General features: G+C 37.6%; 2 protein-coding genes and 1 long non-coding RNA gene across 5 annotated transcripts in view; 2 read left to right on the top strand and 1 right to left on the bottom strand.

Annotated features, from left to right (window-relative positions):
• The window catches only part of LOC141375098 (uncharacterized), a 21548-nt gene extending 19184 nt beyond the window's left edge, over positions 1–2364 (top strand). The window contains exons 4-5 of the long non-coding RNA XR_012382367.1: positions 264–396; positions 1061–2364. This is a non-coding gene — a long non-coding RNA (uncharacterized lncRNA). The remainder of the gene's footprint in view (positions 1–263; positions 397–1060) is intronic.
• The window catches only part of LOC110439889 (somatostatin receptor type 5), a 36253-nt gene extending 23453 nt beyond the window's left edge, over positions 1–12800 (bottom strand). For both annotated transcript variants that reach the window (XM_021477413.3, XM_021477411.3), the window contains exons 1-2: positions 12634–12800; positions 2914–4042 (exon numbers count right to left, since the gene is read on the bottom strand). In XM_021477413.3, coding sequence (XP_021333088.1) covers positions 2914–4035 — 1122 coding nt within the window. In that variant the 5' untranslated portion in view covers positions 4036–4042; positions 12634–12800. The remainder of the gene's footprint in view (positions 1–2913; positions 4043–12633) is intronic.
• Positions 12801–13366: 566 nt separating this feature from the next.
• Positions 13367–22151, top strand: part of pkd1a (polycystic kidney disease 1a) — a 179627-nt gene continuing 170842 nt past the window's right edge. Inside the window, exons 1-2 of one of the 2 annotated variants that reach the window (XM_073906194.1) lie at positions 13367–13425; positions 14945–15330. In XM_073906194.1, the coding sequence (XP_073762295.1) occupies positions 15316–15330 (15 nt within the window). In that variant the 5' untranslated portion in view covers positions 13367–13425; positions 14945–15315. Of the gene's footprint in view, positions 13426–14944; positions 15331–22151 lie in introns of those variants that run through there. The other variant, XM_073906196.1, reaches the window with a different exon arrangement.

Genomic DNA, 22151 nt, shown 5'->3' with positions numbered 1-22151 from the left:
ACAAATTAGCCACTAAATCAAAAAGTTACAAATTGCTGTGAGAATGTGTCAGCCCACCCCCTTCCCTAAACCAAACCAATAGTTTTTCTTTAAAGTCCCGATTGACCTGCCCACTGCCTTCTCTAAACCCAACCGATAGTGTTTTCAAAAGCAATCCAGAAAAAGAAAAGCCCTCGCAGTCCCCTGATTTTTAACACGTTTTCAGATTGAACCAATTTCTCACCCTGTTATTAACTTGTTTATTTTGTTTTTTGATTCATCAGCTTGCTGGAACCGTTCTTTACTGGACTTGAACCCCGTTATTGCAGTGAACTCCGCTCCACGTCACAAGTCCGCTGACATCTATGGCGAGCCACTGGGCAAACTGGTAACAACAGAAAAGCCACCCACACTGAGGTAAGCGGTCAGCTGGTAAGCGTGAAAAGGAACGTCGTCATACCGCCTCGTAACGTATGTTTTAAAGACTAAATTCACCCATACGTACCTCTGGCTACACAATTTGTGATCTCCACAAATGTATATAGGAATACATTTTCAGAATAAACCTGTGATGTAGAAATTAGTTATTAAAACTATTATCATTAGAAATGTGTTGACAAAATTCTTTCCGTTAAACAGAAATTGGGGGAAAAAATATAATAATTTTTATTTAATAATTTATCTAATAATTCTGACTTCAACTGTTTACACTTTTTTACCATAATTTTACATAACACACACTCTAAAAATCATTTAGTGCATCGTTAAATTCTTACTATTTAAATAGTTTAATAGTTAAATTATTTCCCAAATATTAAGATCAGATCATTTTTGCATATCCTGATATGGAAAAACTGGATTTTCATATCGGGCGTCCAAACTTTTTCACACGACTGCGTATACACATAAACAAACATTGTGCATCCTGGTGCTTCAGTAGGCAGTTTTAGTGTTTTTGTTCTGTTGTTTCTGTTGCCGGAAGCTTATATAAACAGCCGGCCCTCTCATCTGTTCATTTTGGAGATAAACTGAAACCGAATCCCTTTATTTACTGACTCTCTCTCTCTTTCTCACACAACAGGAGTCCCTACAGTTTTCCAGCAATAGTGCAGCTTTATTACAGCCCTCAATGGAACTAGCATAGACAATGTCAGCATCTCTCCACCCACAGCTCCCTGATTTGTTTGAGAGATTTCATGTTAAGGCCTAGAGATGAACTGATCCTTCTGACCCGAAACCCCTGGAAACATCGGTTTGTGAACCCACGCCGGAAACATGTCACACAGATCAGTGTCCTTCCTAAACCAAAAAACTTCCCACTGATCAGTTCGGTGGATTCACATGAGTAACTTCAACCCATCTGCCAAATTTGTGTGTTAAAGGGATAGTTCACGCAAAAATGAGAATCTACCTTTTACTTAACCTTCACTTGATATTTTGTTTTCTTTCCTCTGTTGAACATAAAGGAATATATTCTGGATAGAAAACCTGTAACCATTAACTTCCATAGTATTTGCTTTTTCTACTATAAATGTTAACCGTTCCAGGTTTGCAGCTTTCTTCAAAATATCTTCTTTTGTGTTCAAAAGAAATAAGAAACCCATAGAGGCTTGGGGGTAAATTTACATTTTTGGGGGAACTATCCCTTTAATCTTCAGTAGTGATGGGAAATTCTTGACTCCATTGATCAGTATTGAAATGACTGGATTTCTAATGCTCAAAGTGTAAATGTGACTGTAGCTTTAAGGGTTAGTTCACACCAAAATGAAAGTTTGCTTAGGATTTACTCAGCCTCAAGCAGGCCCGGATTGGCTAATCGGGAGGACCGGGAGAATTCCCGGTGGGCCGGGCCGGTCCGTTTTTTGGGCGCGAGGGCCGGTGACCCTAGCTCCAGAATCTGTTGCTCTCAGCAGTCACACTTTTTAAATTAATTATTTTTTTTTAACTTGACCACAGTCTTCTTATTGATTATTTTACCGCAGCTCTGCTCTTTTTATCTATTTTCTCGCAGCCTGGAAAATGCTTTATTGGGCTTTAAAAATAACTAAAAGAAAAAAGTCATATTTAAAGTGAGGGTGCTTAAATCATAGGCTAATATTTACTTTTGAGTGGACTAACCCTTTAAAGGCATAGTTTAACCAATATATATTGTTCTGTCTGGTTCTCAAATCCGATTGGCTGATAGCCTTACGATATTCTGCAAAATCAGAACTCCTACAGCCTCTTTACCTTTTGTGTATGACTCCGCCCACATACAGCCAGAAAAAGCAGACACTACAGATCTAAAGTTTAAAAGATGCTTGCTCAGCTGTTTAACTGTCAGCTTATGATTTGAATCCAATGTGGAAGAAAGTAGTTCCTCATACAAAAGGGTTTTTGAAACTCTCCGTGTTTGATTTTGTTTTTATATACACAATTATGCCGTCAAACTGTTGTATAAACGCAATATCACACTCGTAGCAGTGCAATATGGCTGTATATCGGCACTGGTGGGGGCACTAAGGCACTCGGTGCCATCGCACGCCTCCCACCAGTGCCGATATACAGCCATATTGCACTGCTACTCGTGTGATATTGCTCATATATATATATTCTGTCATCATATACTCACCCTTCACTTGTCTCAAACATTTTTTGCCTTAAACCTTCTGTTGAATACAAAATAAGCTATTTTGAAGAGAGATAAAAAAAAAACATAACTATTGACTTCCATAGTATTTCTTTTTCTTATAATGAAAGTCAACAGTTACAGATTTCCCGCTTTGATCAGAATATCTTATTTCGTGTTCAACAGAAGAATGAAAATTGAGTAAACAAGTAATTTTTGGGTGAACCATCGCTTGATTAGACAGAAACACACCAAAATATGACCCTTGAACTCCTTGTATAAACATGTATATTGAGTGTTTGTGATGTGCTTTTGAGTGACTGTACCTGGCTGCCCTGCATGTGTCCGTTAAAGTCATTGTTTCGAGGTGTCAGGAACGAGTCGTTGGTGGTCGTTTTCTCGGTGCGCGGCAGGCTAGGATCGCCATCCTCCACACCATTGGCCTTGCGCACACACAACACCTTCCGGAAACTCTGCTTGAAGTTGTCCGACAGAAACCCGTAGAGCAATGGATTGGCACAGCTGTTGGCGTACGACAGGATGACGGCGAAAAAATACACACCCGCCATCCAGCTGTTCTCCGGCAGAATGATCACCAGGTTTACGATGTTGATGATGTAGAACGGCAGCCAGCAGAGGACGAAAACCACCACGATCACCACCACCATGCGGGTCACCTTCCTCTCCGAGCGCCTGCGCTTCGTAAATCCTGCACGCGCTCCGGACGACTTCACTTTAACCACGATGAGAAGGTAACACATGCAGATGACCAGCAGGGGGCCGAAAAACCCAAGAGTCGCTGTGTAAAGGATGAATGCGGTCGACCAGATGTCTCGTGGCTCCGGCCAGCTCATGTTACATGAGTTAAAAGTGTCCTGGACGTCGGAGAATATCACCACCGGTAAAACGACGATGAAGGAAAACGCCCACACCGCTGCGCTAACAGCTTTAGCTACTCGTGGTCGGCGCCATCTAGTGGAACGGATTGGATGCACCACTGCTAAATAGCGATCGATGCTCATCACTGTCAAGCAAAAGATGCTCGTGAATTGATTTAGCGAGTCTGCCGTCATCACAACACGACAAAGGAATGAGCCGAACGGCCAGTATGACAGTACGTTTTGCGTTGTGAGGAACGGCAAACCCAAAATGTACAGCTCGTCAGCCACGGCTAGGTTCAAAATGTAAATGTTTGTGACTGTTTTCATCTTAGCGTAGCGCAGAACCACGTAGATGGCCAGAGTGTTGCCGGTGAGTCCAACGATGAACACGGTGAAGGATATGACTGCAGTGACCATAGTGCTGCTGCCTTGGAAAGGCATGCTCTGATCAGACACATTGGCAGTGTAATTCCCAAAGGAAGTTTCTGGAAATCCCAGTCCACCGGAGGAGGAGTTATAATCCCCCTGGATGAGCCCCGCCCCCCTGGATTGGTTAAAAGACTCCATTTTGGATCTGGAATGGATGGAGAGATAAAAAAATAGAGTGTTAGACTAAAAGGTGAGTGGACTTCACAAACCACCTGTAGAAACATTCTTCTCTCTCTATTAAAACACTCCCCCTTACTCTAGCACTAATACTAAATCTCTGAGCACTAATAGTTTCTTAGTATAATGAGCACTTATTGTGTGTATTGCCTCTTCTTGTTGTATCGCTGAATGCCTCCTCAATTCTAAGTCACTGTGGACAAAAGTGTCTGCTAAATGACTAAATGCAGGGGTGGATTTAACCAATAAGCAAGGTCAGCCGCCTCTTAGGGTGCGGGGAAATCTAAGAGCCCCCAAATAAATACCTAGAAGTATTAATTCTACCTATAAATTATATATAATTCGTTTTCTATCATATTTAGTGTGATAATATATTTAGAATAGGGGGTCAAATTGCCTTTATTAACACTGTATTGTTGACCTTTTAGCTTTAATTATTCACTTGTTTTAGTCAATAAACTTGAATATTCTTTAATAAGTGCCATAGTTAATGTGGATATAACTTTCACTTTAGAATAGGAGTCAAATATCCCTTATTAGCTCTTTATTAATGACATTTTAGCCTTAATTATTTTAGTTCAAGTTCATTTATTTATAAAGCACATTTAAAAGTAGTCACAAGACTGACCAAAGTGCTGTACATAAGACAAGGTAAAAAAGAAATACACAGAATATAAAAACATAGAAATAAAGCAAGAGAAACGTCTGTAGAAATGTAAAAAAAAATTGCGGTAGAATGAATGAATGAACTTGAACTTAATTATTTTAATAATTATTTAATATTAAATAGTTCTACCAGTCAATAAACCTGAAAATCACTCAAGTGCCATTATAAACATTGACATACCTTCATCTTTAGGACATGAGGTTAAACTGTGTTTATTACATTATTTAGCCATACATAATTGCAAACAAGCAATAACTAAACATTATTACTAGGTTGTTGTTCAGTGAACTTACACAATGAATCAAAGAAATAATATAAGGCTTATCAAATTGTAAATCAAGGTTAAAATGCCTTTACTATATGTTCAGTTAATCATGTGTTGCTCATGTTAAACTAAATAATTGTGAACAATTTAATCATTATTTACATGTTTAACTGAGCTTAACTAATGCATAATCCATTAAAATGTTTAATTAATCATTAATTACTAGTGTTTCTGTTTTAACTAATGCTTAGTTGTAAATAAATTTAACATAAATGCTTAACTAATGCATTATTTTGGACCCTTAAAATAGCGTTACCAAGCTTTGACATCAACAAGCATGTATAATGTCTGCAATAATGCATCATTTTCAGACCAACACAGCTTTTTCTTATACTCCAAATGCCTTCAAACTTGCCTACCTCCTTCCTCGACAAGCAAAAAGTAATATGTCTTATTCTTCCTTTTATAAGGCCTTGAAAAATCAATTCAACCTGGACTCACACGAAAGAGGAGAGCGAGAGAGATAATGGAGAAGCTATGAAGTCAGTTTTTCTGTATGTGTGCATTGTTTGTCATTTATGTCTTGACTTCATTTGGATGTGTTTGTCTTGGAGCGAGAGATCAGAGGGAGTGAAACCGTGTAGATGATCACACCTCGGCTATAAAGACCAGAGCCAAAAAACGCAAACCCACACGACTGAAGTGACACAGCGAGTGCTGCTTGTTTTGTTATTCTCCTCAGTCTTGCACAGAAGCCGAGCAGGTTTTACAGCCTCACAACCCTCGCATTAAAGCTATTGGAAATGCATGGCTGAGAGTCACTATTGACATCCACTGGACCAAATAAGCCTTTTCAAGCTATCGTCTTATGATTTTGCCAAGTACGATGCGATCCTGGATTAACATCTATGTTGACCCTGGAACATCATTTGTGTTGGAAAATATAATCTATACCTAATCCCTACCCCTAAACCCAACCATAACTGTAAATTATTCCCAAAATCAAAGGGGAATAATAGTTAACAATCATGTAGAAGTGCATAACAGTAAGCCTAAATTAAACATAAACTAAACTTATCCCATTATTCTGATTGGCTGATTGGATTGTTATTCAAGGATCAAAATAGATGTTAATTCAGAAACATGTCCTATTTGGTAGTCAGGCAATCGTCTTACACAAATGACCAATAATTGCATTGATTAATCTAGATGTAACCCCGCCGGTCCTACGCCACCCAACCCACTCCGAGCTGGTATCGAACCGTCGACCTTCCGCATGGGAGTCAAGTTGCTCTACCAAGGAAGCTAAAGACCATGGCCTCTAGCATCTGTCGCTAGAGCACCTTTAGAGGTCAGAGGAGGGAGGTTTACCTGCACAGCACCTACTAGCTGGCCTCCGTTACACTCACCCCCCTAAACCTCACTCCCATCCGGGTCACGGCACCAATGTAACCCCGCCGGTCCTACGCCACCCAACCCACTCCGAGCTGGTATCGAACCGTCGACCTTCCGCATGGGAGTCAAGTTGCTCTACCAAGGAAGCTAAAGACCATGGCCTCTAGCATCTGTCGCTAGAGCACCTTTAGAGGTCAGAGGAGGGAGGTTTACCTGCACAGCACCTACTAGCTGGCCTCCGTTACACTCACCCCCCTAAACCTCACTCCCATCCGGGTCACGGCACCAATGTAACCCCGCCGGTCCTACGCCACCCAACCCACTCCGAGCTGGTATCGAACCGTCGACCTTCCGCATGGGAGTCAAGTTGCTCTACCAAGGAAGCTAAAGACCATGGCCTCTAGCATCTGTCGCTAGAGCACCTTTAGAGGTCAGAGGAGGGAGGTTTACCTGCACAGCACCTACTAGCTGGCCTCCGTTACACTCACCCCCCTAAACCTCACTCCCATCCGGGTCACGGCACCAATGTAACCCCGCCGGTCCTACGCCACCCAACCCGCTCCGAGCTGGTATCGAACCGGCGACCTTCCGCATGGGAGTCAAGTTGCTCTACCAAGGAAGCTAAAGACCATGGCCTCTAGCATCTGTCGCTAGAGCACCTTTAGAGGTCAGAGGAGGGAGGTTTACCTGCACAGCACCTACTAGCTGGCCTCCGTTACATAGACGTCTAATTTTCTTTGAATTTCAGCACAGTTCAACCAAATCTGTCTATAGCATGTTGAAGAGTGTCAAAAACTGGACTTGAACATTATGTATTCCTGGTGTTGGGTTGTGGCTGGAAGGGCATTCGCTGTGTAAAACAAATGCTGGATAAGTTGGCGGTTCATTCCGTTGTGGCGACCCCTGATTAATAAAGGGGACTAAGGGAATGAACATTATGTAAAAATGGCTTGTCGTATTTTTTTGAAAATACAATGCTTAATAAGTGTGAAGGTGATGCATGCAAAAATGGCTTGCCATATCAGTAAAAAAAATGAGTTTAAGTCAAAAATGGCTTGCCATATTTTGAGAAAAATAATGCTCAAAAATTATTTATTGGAAAACTATAAGTATGACAAACCTTAAAGATATAGCAACAAAATCTACCGCATCTTAATACAGCTTTTGGCCAAATTTGGGGCTTGTATAATTTTTTTATATGCCCGGGTTATCAAAATTTAATATTTAACATTTTTTATAAAAAAAAAAAAAGATAAGTCTTACAGGCATGAGGAGATATAGCAACAATCTTGAATGCAGAAGGCACATTTTGACCACATTTGGGCCTTGTGGCATGAACGGCCTAGGAGGAGATACGTTTGTTTTCAAGGACAGAGTAGTGTAACAGTATGTTGGCTTTCTCAAGCCAACATAAAATATAGTGTAAGAGAGCTGATTTGATTTAAGTCAACATACTTGTTAGGTTTATATTGTGTTGACATGCAATTTTGGCTAGTAATCATTGGTTAAAGTCCAACAAATAGTGTATTATTTCTGCAAATTCACACATCCAACAGTTGTCACCAATCTAAAACCACAGCTATGAGCATTTGTAATATATCTATAGAGCAAGTCATATATCTTAAATGTTATTTATACGATTTAAAATAATAAGTTTTACACGATGAAACGAATAGCTAAGTGTGTTAAATATCTTTTACCTTTTAGTTGTAAGTTATGAGCTACTATTTACTGCTTGATAATGCTGAAAAGCAGGCTGCCACACGATTGATAAATTATTAACAATATTAACAGATAATAGTCTCATGGCAAACAAATAGGCTTGACTTCATACTTTAAATGTGTAGACATCCAGCTGGTAAGTTCATATTTACTGTCAGAACTCACCATTTTGGTTAGTAATTGGTTAAAGTCCAACGAGTAGTGTATTATTTCTGACACTTTTAACAATCGTCACCAATATAAAACCGCATCTTTGAGCATTTAATATACATATAGAGCAATTCTCAATGCGGGGAGCGAGACTGTAGCTGTCACATATCTTAAATGTTAGATATTTAAACTCTTTAGTACTAACAGTACTTAAACGCATGACAAAACTAATAGCTAAACGTGTTATAAAACTTTACCTTTTTGTTGTTCGTTTTTAGCTACTATTTACTGTATGATAATGCTGAAATGCTAGCTGAAGGCTGTCACAAGACTGACAATTTAATAATAATAATAACAGCTAATAGTCTCATGGCAGATCAATAGGCTTGACTTGCTGCTCGTAAGTTAATATTTACCGTCAGAACTGACAAGGAAAGAGTGCACTAAACTTGAAGAAGGAAAACAGTGTAAGAGAGCTGATTTGATTTCAGTCAACATCATTACTTTTAATTTTATATCGTGTTGACATGCAATTTTGGCTAGTAATCATTGGTTAAAGTCCAACAAATAGTGTATTATTTCTTTAAATGTACATCTCTAGCAATCGTCACCAATGTAAAACTACACCTATGAGCATTTATAATATACCTATAGAGCAGTTCTCAGTGCAGGGATGTGTTAGATGTTAGTTGTTAAATGTTAGATACTTAAACAGTTTAGTACTAACAGTACTAAAAACACATGATGAAACTAACTAAGTGTGTTATAAAAATTTATCTTTTTGTTGTTCATTATTATTCACTGCCTAATAATGCTAAAAAAGCTAGCTGAAGGCTGTCACACGATTTATAATTTAATAATAATAATAATAATAACAGCTAATAGTCTCGTGGCAGATAAATAGGTTTGACTTGCTGCTGGTTCATAAGTTCATGATATTTACCGTCAGAACTGACAAGGAAAAAACAAACTGAACTTGAAGATGGATTACAGTGTAAGAGAGCTGATTTGATTTCAGTCAAAGCTGATTACATTTAATTTTATATTGTGTTGACATGCAATTGTGGCTAGTAATTATTGGTTAAAGGCTAACAAATTATTAATAATTTCTTTAAATTCACACCTCCAACAATAATCACCAATATAAAACCACAACTATGAGCATTTATAATATAAGTATAGAGCAATTCTCAGTGCAGGGAGCGAGATTGGAGCTCTCACATGTCTTAAATGTTAGATATTTATACAATTTATAACTAACAGAATGTGTTTCACATGATGAAACTAATAGCTAGTGTGTTATAAACCTTTGCCTTTTCGTTGTTCATTATTATTCACTGCTTAATAATGCTGAAAAGCTAGCTGACGGCTGTCACACAATTGATAATTTAATAATAACAACAGCTAATAGTCCCGTAGATAAATAGGCTTGACTTCATACTTTAAATGTTTAGACCTGCTTGAAGATGGATTACTATGTAAGAGAGCTGATTTTATATAAGATTTGATATTGTGTTGCCATACAATTTTGGCTAGTAATCATTGGTTAAAGTCCAACAAATAGTGTATTATTTCTTTAAATTCACACCTCTAACAATCGTCACCAATGTAAAACTACACCTATGAGCATTTATAATATACCGATAGAGCAGTTCTCAGTGCAGGGATGTGTTAGATGTTAGTTGTTAAATGTAAGATATTTAAACAATTTAGTACTAACAGTACTAAAAACACATGATGAAACTAATAACTAAGTGTGTTATAAACCTTTATCTTTTTGTTGTTCATTATTATGCACTGCTTAATAATGCTAAAAAAGCTAGCTGAAGGCTGTCAAACGATTGATAATTTAATAATAATAATAATAACAGCTAATAGTCTCGTGGCAGATAAATAGGTTTGACTTGCTGCTGGTTCATAAGTTCATGATGTTTACCGTCAGAACTGACAAGGAAAAAACAAACTGAACTTGAAGATGGATTACAGTGTAAGAGAGCTGATTTGATTTCAGTCAAAGCTGATTACATTTAATTTTATATTGTGTTGACATCCAATTGTGGCTAGTAATCATTGGTTAAAGTCTAACAAATTATATATTATTTCTTTAAATTTACACCTCCAACAATATTCACCAATATAAAACCACAACTATGAGCATTTATAATATAAGTATAGAGCGATTCTCAGTGCAGGGAGCGAGATTGGAGCTGTCACATGTCTTAAATGTTAGATATTTAGACAATTTAGTACTAACAAGATTAGTTTCACATGATGAAGGTAATAACTAGGTGTATTATAAACCTTTACCTGTCACACGATTGAAAATTTAAGAAAAATAATAACAACAGCTAATAGCCCTGCAGATAAATAGACTTGACTTCATACTTTAAATGTGTAGACCTGCTGTAAGTTTATAATATTTTCAGGCAAATTGACAAGAAAAAAAATGCACTGAGCTGATTTGATTTCAGTCAACGTTAATTACATTTATTTTATATAGTGTTGACATCCAATTGTGGCTTGTAATCATTGACTAAAGTCAACAAATAGTGTATTTTTTCTGCAGATGTACACTTCCAGCAATTGTCATCAATGTAAAACCACAACTATGAGCATTTATAAAATACCTATAGAGCGATTCTCAGTGCAGGGAGTGAGATTGGAGCTGTCGCATATCTTAAATGTTAGATATTTTAACATTAATATCTAACTAATAGCTGAGTGTGTTATAAACCTTTGCCTTTTTGTTGTTCATTATTATTCACTGCTTAATAATGCTGAAAAGCTAGCTGACGGCTGTCACACGATTGATAATTTAAAAATAATAACAGCTAATAGTCCCGTCGATAAATAAGCTTGACTTCATACTTTAAATGTGTAGACCTGCTGCTGGTAGATTCATATTTACAATCAGAACTGCCTGCAGGAAAAAACGCACTGAACTTGAAGATGGATTAAAGTGTAAGAGAGCTGATTTGATTTCAGTCAGTGTTGATCACTTTTAGGTTTATAATATATTGTGTTGACATTCCATTTTGGCCAGTTGTCATTGGTTCAAGTCTACCAATTATATATTATTTCTGCAAATTCACACGTCCAGCAATTGTCACCAATGTAAAACCACAACTATGAGCATTTATAATATAAGTATAGAGCGATTCTCAGTGCAGGGAGCAAGACTGGAGCTGTCACATGTCTTATCTGTTAGATTTTTAAACTATTTAGTACTACCAGTAATAGTTTCACATGGTGAAACTAATAACTAAGTGTATTTTAAACCTTAACCTGTCACACGATTGATAATTTAATAATAATAATAGTAACAGCTAATAGTCCCGTAGATACAGTAAATAGGCTTGACTTCTTACTTTAAATGAGTGGACAAGGACAAAACGCACTGATCTTGAAGATGGATTACAATGTAAGGGAGCTGATTCAGTCAACGTTAATTACGTTTAATTTTATATAGTGTTGACATCCAATTGTGGCTTGTAATCATTGACTAAAGTCAACAAATAGTGTGTTTTTTCTGCAGATGTACACTTCTGGCAATTGTCATCAATGTAAAACCACCACTATGAGCATTTCTAAAATACCTATAGAAGAATTCACTGTGCAGGGAGTGAGATTGGAGCTGTCACATATCTTAAATACTAGATATTTATACAATTTTGTACTAAAAGTATTTGATGAAAATAATAGCTAAGCGTGTTATAAACCTTAACCTTTTTGTTGTTCGTTATCAGCTACTATTTACTGCTTAATAATGCTGAAAAGTGAGCTGATGGAAATTAATTTTACAAATGTGTGACAGCTAAATAGTTCTGTGGCAGATATATAGGCTTGACTTCATACTTTAAATGTGTAGACCTGCTGCTGGTGCGTTCATAATATTTACCGTCAGAACTGACAATGAAAATACGAGCTGAACTTAAAGATGTGTGGAAAGTCTCACTACAAAAACATTGTTAAAACATCATTTCTCACACTGATAACATCAGTCTGAAGACCTCAAATACAGTGACGGACGCTGCATGCTTGTTTTTCTTGCATGATTACATTCTTCAGAACATTTATGAAGGATTTAAGTGTTAAAATAACACTTCACGAACTGCCTGAGAAAATAAAACTGCATATTAGCCTTGCATATATACGGTGACATTAAAACTTAAGTGCGCTTACACACTAGTTTCACTATTATAACGAAATTATTAAATTTTAATCTGGTTTATGTGCAATATATTGACCTAGCATGAACGAAACAGTGATGCATGAAGTTATATAATGATCATAAAATGGTTTGTTTGCTAAAATCAACTTAAATCATCTCAAATATAAATAATTTTACTGTTCTTCTTACCTGAATGTATATCAGTAAAACGCACGGAGTCCTGAAAACCCCCGCGAATGTGATGAGGAGAGTAGCTGGAAAAAATCAGAGACACCCCAAAACATTGTGGATGTTGAATCTGTCAGTATCTGTTGAACAAGCTCTCGGTCCACACTAGTGCTCAGGTAAAGGCATCTGAGCCCGATTCACTCTGAGATCCTACTAAACACACACACAGAGAGAGAGAGGGAGAGAATGCGCGCGATCGCAAGACAGTCGCAATCCTGCAGTCGTGCGCGTGCACCAGTCACTGTCCATCCCCTCATAGTAATGAATATTTTAAACTCGTAACATGATCTGAAGACTGAAAAATACTAATAGGCGACGGTAATTAAAGGCAGTTTACTTAAAAATTTGTCACTTCTTGTCAAGCGCTAAAAAAACATTTTTTTTTCTTCTGTTGAACATATTCTGAAGAAAGCTGAAAACATGACTTACTGACTTCCAAAAGTAGGAAAAACAAAATCTGTGGAAGTCAATGGTTTTCAGCTTTATTCAAAATATTTCTTACACCATGTTGTTCAACAGAAAGAAATTTATATTTGGAACAAGTAGAGAACAAAATAGTGAGAACTTTTAATTTTTAATGAAATCTCTTTAAATTGGCAGCTTATTAGTAATTAGTTATTAAATTATAGCTTCTGCATATTCAAATTTGACATCCGAGGCCAGTTTTGACTCCTCCTTTTTTACCTTATATGGTGTCGTGCGCTTGATATCGTCGAATGTAAACAAAAATGGCGGTCTCACGGCAGGATTTTTGTGAGTAATTGTTAAAATTTTGGTTATTCTACAAAAAATGCTTATGAGAATACTTGTAATGTGCTACACAACGTGTTTGTTTATTATCTTTAATAGCTTAAGGGTGTAATTTTTGTGTGAGTGGTGACTGGTGTAAATTTATTAAATATCAAATGTAGGCTATTGAAATATCAAAATAATGTTTTACACTTTCTGAAGGAAATATTAGCATTTTCTTGCTTTTCGTACTCTATTATTGGATTGCTGAATGCTTGGATTTGATAGTAATTAATTTATTCCAAATCATTAATCAAAACTGTTGTGACACAATCTTTCTTAATAAATTAAGAAATAAACATGAATTAAATATCTGGTGAAATTCCGTTTTGCAAAAACAACCCAAACGTATATTTTTGAAATGTAAATTAAAGTCACCACCGGCTTGAAAGTGTATGCATAAAAATACACTTCTTTTTTTTTTTTTTTTTTTTTAAAGTGTTTTGGGAACAATTTATTTGTGGTTATGTGATACTAGTTTTAAACTAAACCCTGAATTTTTGACAAGAGGATTTGGTGCCCTGAAAACAGAACTTTTTGTTCAATCTAAAGCCTTGTCCAAGATCTTAGGTGCGTCCCAAATCTCATATTTATGCACTATTCTATGCTATTTGGTGGTATAAATAGTTTAAGTAGTGCATACACACTGAAATTCTAAAAAGAATAGTGCACTTTAAATACCCGGATGTTGCACTTTTTCAGCTGTTATAAAGAAGTGTGAAATGTTGCACACCTCACGCACTCAATGGCTGCTGCTTTGCTCACACAGTCGAAGGATCGTAGCTTTCAAGCACTGATGTTGGATTACTTTGTTTATTTTGGATTTTAAAAGCAAAATTCTGCTACTAGAAAGTGATTAAAGCGCCTCCCAGTGGTGAATGCAGTTACACTCATGGCAGGTATTATTTGGTAGTTTAGTCATTTATTTCGCTAACTTGGCAGCCGACAAACGTCATCAGGGAAACTGTTTAAATTTCTGCATAGTACAAAATCATTAATGTTCCGTTTGGGACAACACTACATACAGTACTAAGCTGTTGAGTAAGTGCTTAAGTATATAGTGTGCCTTTTGTGACGCAGCTCTAGTCAACTAAAACAGCAATATGGTGGACTACAGGTGAGCATGTGCACTAATGCTTTTGTATCTTTACAAAGTTATATCGCCACCTACTGGCCTGGCATATTGAATACAGTATATATAGTCATTTTTATAGATACACGTAGACGGGTAACTATTTTACAACACTTTTGTCTGTAAACAAAACTTTTTAAAACTCACATTCCTGATTTAAGTACATTATTGTCATGTAAAAAGTATTGTGACAGTATGACAGCAATGTTTTCTTATGAACTTTAATGTGTGTATGCAAATCACATTAATATATGCTTCTAATTACAAAGACAGATGTGAAAAAACAAATAAATAAATCACGTAAATCAATCATGCACATTTTATTTCTCATTTCCAACCTTTTCTTGACAGGTTTTCTGAGATTCACCCCTCAAGAGTGCCAACATGACACCTGCAATAAGCTTTATCCATTAAAACGAATGGTGCAACTCTCACGAAGACCTCGGAAAGGTATGAATCCTGATGTGAACTGAAGGTAGATGTGCCTTTAACAAGCATATAGTAGCTTGTAGGAAGAAGGTGCGAGACGAAGTTGAGGCGTACAGCTCACAGGTGTCTCCCTCCATGCCTGACAACTGCGCTGAAGCGCTCTGACAGTGGCATCTCATTACATAATTCAGTTCTCAGCGGGGAAGCAGAGCGCCTGGACTCATATCTCTCCTACAGCTGCCGGGTTTTACCATAATTATGAAGCAAACGGAGACAACAAAAGTGCTTTGAGGATGCGCGGAGTTGAGGTACTGTACACAGAACACAGGTGTTAATCGCACACAAACAGATGGTGTCTTTCATCGGGCCATCACTTGGGGAAAATTATCATTTTTTTAAATACCTGACATTCAGAATTATTTCCACTTACCTGATAGATATCACTGAAATGAAGACATTTTGTCAGAAATTACTTTGCACTGTAAAAGAAATGGGGTGACACAATGGCTCAGTGGTTAGCACTGTCGCCTCACAGCAAGAAGGTCGCTCCGGCTGGGTCAGTTGCCATTTCTGTGAGGAGTTTGAATGTTCTCCCCATTAGGCATGTGCACACATAGGGCTCAACCTGTGCAGTGCACATGCCCTTTTTAGTCTTGAATAGAAAGTGCCCTTCCAAAGTGATCTGAAGTGCCCTAGCGACACCCACCCTCCCCGCTATTCAGTTTTCGTGTGACATGCCCCCCCCCCCCCCCCCCCAAGCGCGACATATCTCCCCCCACTCACTCTTCAGTTCGAGCGCGACATATTCCCCCCCAGCTCCCCCCCCCCCCCACCACCACCCTGCTTTTCAGTTCGAGCGCGACATACCCCCCCCCTCCTGCTCTTCAGTTCTAGCGCGACAACCCCAACCCCCCCACCCTCTTCAAAAAATTTTATCCTGCACATGCCCGTTTGAAGGTCTCTGCAAAGGCCTGCACCCCACGTACGCATGGGTTTCCTCCGGGTGCTCCGGTTTCCCCCACAGTCCAAACACATGCGCTATAGGGGAATTGAATAAACTAAATTGGCCGTAGAGTATTAGTATGTGTGCATGTGAGAGTGTATGGGTGTTTCCCATTACTGGGTTGCTCCTGGAAGGGCATCCGCTGTGTAAAACATATGCTGGATTAATGGGCGGTTCATTCCGCTGTGACGACCCCTGATAAATAAAGGGACTAAAGGCCGGTTATCACCGGGACGTTTTTTGCTCAAATTTCTGTCGACGTTTAACGCCTCGTGGCTAAATAAAGGGTGGCAATGTGATCGTGCACACCATGTGCAAAATGGCAGGTGGAAAAGCGGCATTTTTAAAGAAACGCCTCGTGCTCATTTTTTGGTTTTATGCGCCGCGTCAAAACCTTCTCCACCAATCAGATTGGCACTTTTGTTCACATGCACAGAGCTGCTGAAGTTACAGTAAACAGCACTTGGAGCACACATTGAAGAAGATGCCCAGAGCTGGAGCTGCTACTTGAACCATCCATTCTTGTTTGAATCGGCAGTAACTTTAACAACAATCATGTCTTCTTTCTCTGTGTTACATGCGGGTGTCAGAATAAGATTTAAGTTGTGTGGTGCCGTCTAACGTCAAGGAGTGATTCTGTATACTCTTCTGCTCAACACCAGTGAAAATCGCTTGAGTTTGAAACCTGTAAAACGTCTTGAAAAATGTTGACGATAAACGCAAATAAAAAGTGTCCGGGTGTATACGAGCCTTAAGCCGAAGAAAAATTAAAGAATGTAAAAAAATGCTGGGTTACACGCAATAAATGTGTTGAGACAACATAAAGAAATTACATTAACTAAACAAAATTTAAGTGGATTGAACATAAAACAATTAAGCTGTCCAAAAAAAAAAAACAACTCAAGGATTGTGTTCTTTCAACTCATCTGAAATAAGTAGCTTGAACAAAAAGCAAACATACTTTTTAAGTGTGTGATTAGTTTTGTGTCAGGAATTTTTCCCCTCAGACCTTTTCCTAAAATCTTTTAGTTCTTCCTTAAAATAAATTAAAACATATTATTTAAATTAAACTCAATATTAAAACTTGAATAAATAAAACTGGCTTGAAACGTCAAGTTAAAGTTTGTATATTAAAAAACAAATAAAGTTGAAACCTTATTAACTTATTTAAAAAAGTTCATGTACCACGAAAAAAAAAACACATTGTCATGACCTTTTGAGGGGACGCTGATTTAAGTCCCGACTTGGTCAGTTGGCATTCCTCTGTGGAGTTTGCATGTTCTCTCTTTGTTGGCGTGGGTTTCCTCTGGGTGCTCTGGTTTCCCATGCAGTCCAAACACATGCGCTATAGGGGAATTGAACAAGCTAAATTGGGCGTAGTGTTTGAGTGTGTGTGAACGAGTGTGTATGGGTGTTTCCCAGCACTGGGTTGCAGCATGAAGGGCATCTGCTGTGTAAAACATAAGCTGGAAAAGTTGGCGGTTCATTCCACTGTGGCAACCTTTGATAAACAAGCAACTAAGCGGAAGAACAATGAGTGAACAGATTGTAATATTCTTTTAATAATTTGTCATTTGTACATTGATATTCTCTGTTTAGATTTCGAAAAACACATCACATTTTTGATTAAATCAAGTCTTATTTAATTGAACAAACAACCAAAGTGAGAGCTTTTTAAATCAGACTCGGATTGAATTAGGGTGTCTGAATCAATACCTAGCTCTAAGGACTTTGTAATAAATCATTTTTGTATGATGTATGATGGGGTTTATGCATGATTTTTGAGGTTTGAAAAGAGCATGCATACTTCCTGAATTGAACTTTTACATAATTGATGTTGTTGATATTGACGTTGTTGTTGAATGAAACTCAACCAGCACTGAAATAATTTAAGCCGAATGGAGACACTGTTGTCTTCTCAGAGCTAGATTACAGCAGGTTTGGTTTTATTAGATATCACCTGATGAAGAGTCACTTAAACAGAGACTTAAATATACAAATAACTTTCATCATTTGTGAAAAACAAAAGTTGACTTATAACATCCAACATTTATAGATATTTTTTAGAGCTGTTAAGATTAAAACATTATTTTCATGCCAGTTAATCACATAATTCATTGTCTTCAAACTTTTACATTTGTAACTTCCATTATTTCTGATGATTTACAAGATTCTCATCACAAAGAATAATGTCAAAATGTAAGAAAATCTTAAATGAACCATGGTGACTTGATTAGATTTGATTTTATATTAGCATGCAAAAGAGTAAATTAAACTCATGACTATGCTGATTTCATTAAACACATTAAGTGAACAATGCTGAAATTTGTGAAGTGTGCAACCATGGCCGAGCTGAATATTTTTGTTGTTGTTGTTGTTGTTAGTAAATCACAGGACAAATGATGGCAATAATAACAAGATAGCAGATAGAGTGTGTTTAGCAATGTAATTGCACTACATATTTGCATAACTGAAAAAAATCTGCTTCATTAACAGCTTGGAAGTTCATCAGTGGAGTGCATGTGTAATTATAGCTAAGATTGTAAAACAGCTTAAATTGCTTGCTGGAACTTCAACAAGTGCATAAAACTACAGACCTGCAAAATACTGCTTAATTTAAAGGGCCACTATTATGCTATCTGAAAAGTTCCTCATTTAGTTTTCATGGTCTCCTACAGTTTTACATTCATACTAGGTAAAAAATCTGTGTAATTTGCTCATAATATCCTCTTTAGCATCTGCTCTTTCTCACAGTTCATTCAAGGATTTGGTCTCTCTAAACCTCGCCTTTCAGAGAGCCTACTCTGCTCTGATTGGCCAGTTGGCTCTACTTTGTTGTCATTGGGTGACTCCAAATGTTAGTTACCATATAAAATGCTAGTCTCTCTAAACCCTACCTTTCAGAAAGCCTAGTCTGCTCTGATTGGTCAGATGGCCCTACTTTGTTGTGATTGGTCAGCACCAAATGTTAATTATTATATTAAATGTATTTTTTTTATGATTGGCTGACGCCAAATGTCAATTATCAAATCATATGCCACTCTCTCTAAACTTCACATTTCAATGAGCCTACTCTGCTATGATTGGTCAGTTGGCCCTTTTTTTTAGTGATTTTTGACACCAATGCCAATAACTATATCAAATGCTAAATGCTAACCCAGATTTTCAGAGAGCTTAATCTGTTCTAATTGGTCAGATGGCAATACTCTTTTATGATTGGTCGACCATTAATTTCAATGACCATATCAAATGCCAGTCTCTCTAAACCCCACCTTTCAAAGAGCCTACTCTGATCTGATTGGTCACATAGTCCTACTCTTTAGTTATTGGTTGCAAGTAAATGCGTTTCCTTTTCAAATGCTAGCTTCTCTAACCCCCACCTTTCCGAGAGCCTACTCTGCTTTGACTGGTCAGATGGCCCTACTCTGCTGTGATTGGTCAACACCCAATGTCAATAACCATATCACGTCTTTTTTTGTTATTGAGTGACACTAAACGTCAATTACCATATTAAATGCCAGTCTCTCTAAACCCGCCTTTCAGAGAGCCTACTCTGCTCTGATTGGTCAGATAGCCATACTGTTTAGTGATTGGTTGACACCAAATGTCAATAACCGTATCAAATGCCAGTCTATCTAAACCCCCCCCTTCATAGAGCATACTCTGCTTGGATTGCTCAGTTGGCCCTACTTTTTATTGATTGGTTGACACCAAATGTCAATTACCATATCAAATGCCAGTTTCTCTAAACCCCGCCTTTATAGAGCCTACTATGCTCTGATTGGTCAGATGGCTCTACTCTGTTGTGGTTAGTCGACAACAAATGTCAATTACCATATTATATGCCATTTTCTCTAAACCCTGCCTTTCAGAGAGTCTACTCTGCTCTGATTGGTCAGATGGCTCTACTCCATTGTGATTAGTCGACATCAAATGTCAATTATCAACTGAAATGCCTTCTTTTGTGATTGGCTGACACCAAATGTCAATTACCATATTAAATGCCAGTCTCTCTAAACCCCGCCTTTCAGAGAGCCCACTCTGCTCTGATTGGTCAGATGGCCCTACTCTTTAGTGATTGGTTGACACCAAATTTTTGTTCACATATCAAATGCCAGTCTCTTCAAACCCAAATTTTCAGAGAGCTTACTCTGCTCTGATTGGTCTGATGGTCCTACTCTGTGGTGATTGGTTTACACCAATGTCAATTAACATATCTATTATTATATTGCAAATCTAAACCATGGTGCTTCCGCAGTATTTGTTAATACAGTAATACGAACATGATGCAGTCGATTTTACCATATGAATCAAAGTTTTTACCATATTATGTAATGACACTCAGTAGGTACTGCATTTGAATTTAAACGTACTACTCGGCCATTAGAAAAGTACATCCTATACAGTATAAATGTGAAAAGTATGAATGGAATTTGGACGTACTACATCCGCCATTTTGTCATGGTCACGTGACCTACCTGCATCAGTTGCGTTGCTTTACTTCCATTCATGAATTCGCTCGCGGGGCATCATGGGATAGCGTAGCATGCATGGGATGCGCACTCCGGAATCTCGCCGGAAGTAGTAAGTCATCCGGGTACTTCTCGCATACTGATTTTCGAATTCTATGAATTCGGACATACTACTCGGCTCGCATACTAATTTTGGCGTACTATATAGTATGGAAGTATGCGGTTTCGGACGCAGCCTGAATCTTAATTTCTCTGTACTTTGAGACTCTTCAGATCTTTTGCATTCTCAAAGAGCTAGACGCCAAAAAATCATAATAAGGGTCACTTTAAAAACTTATTATAACTTGAAAGCATATAAGCCATCTGATTTAGTGTTTCTCAGTCAACACATAGTCTCAATGTAAAACAGAAGGGCTAATTTTTTAAGTACATAGGTCTAAATTGGGGTGTTTACTGCTTAGAGAATCAAAAAACAAACACACACACATCGGGATCAATTGAAGTCACCTTCATTCATGCATGAGGCAGCTTTGAACCTGACAAGTACACAGTGGGATAATTACAGATATTGATTAAGCAGAATCCACATGTGTTCCTGCAAATCTGCCGTGTCTCCCTGCTTTATGACCGGCTTTCCTAGACGCCTCTGACAGGCCGGATTCTGCTCCAGTAATCACCACATCACTGAGTATTTATTTATAGGCTACAAATCTCAGAAGCACACCGTCACGCTGAACGAAATCAGATTCACGATAATGCACTGCAGAAATTTGACAGAACTTATCCTCTCGTATTACTGCTTGACAAATATTAGCATTGCAGTGAGTCGTTGTGTGTGTGTGTGTGTGTGTGTGTGTGTGTGTGTGTGTGTGAGTGTGAAAGATTTTCGATTAAAAAACCTCTGACGTGTTTTTTTTTCTATTAAATGGGCAATTTAATCAGGCCCTTATGTTTGGTAATTGCACTTTAATCGCTATAAAAGGTTATTAGTCAGTTATTGAAATGCCCTTTTTATATTCACGCCATTAAAGTGCAATTACTGAACCTAGACCCCTGATAAAAAGGCTTATTTGAAAGAAAATAATGTCAGATTTAGAGACTTTCCATCTGAAAAAAATGTATATGCAGTATATAGTTTCCATTTAAATGTGTATTTAAATATTAGAGGAAATTAAAATGTGTGTTTTATGTCATAATATATGCATAATTAGTATTTAACTTGCTCAGAAATTTTAATTTAATGTCTATAAAATGTATATTTCTTCTATTTTGTCATTTGTGGGTTTAAGTTTTGACTTAAATGTTTTCACAAACATACAGATAATTAATTTTTACTTAACTTTTAGCGATTGTTTTTGATATATCGAACAAATACACTTATATTGATGAGTATATTCAACTATAGCAGCATCATGAAGAGTAAAACCATCTCAAATGCCCCTTAACCGCTTTACATCTGCTGACAGCGTCCCCTACTGGACACAACACACACTTCACTCTTATTATTAACCGGACCAGGTGCTTTTCGTCTCGTTTCCAAGGCTGTTATTACTCAGTAGACGACCTTTACAAACATAAAAGTGTCACAGATAAATCTAGTGAGTGAAACACGATGTAAAGACAGCAGGTCGTAGAAGCACAGACAGTAAAAAAA

Source organism: Danio rerio, chromosome 1, assembly GCF_049306965.1.
Source record: "Danio rerio strain Tuebingen ecotype United States chromosome 1, GRCz12tu, whole genome shotgun sequence".
NCBI classification, from domain to species: domain Eukaryota; kingdom Metazoa; phylum Chordata; class Actinopteri; order Cypriniformes; family Danionidae; genus Danio; species Danio rerio.
This window is presented reverse-complemented; position numbering and strand designations above follow the sequence as displayed.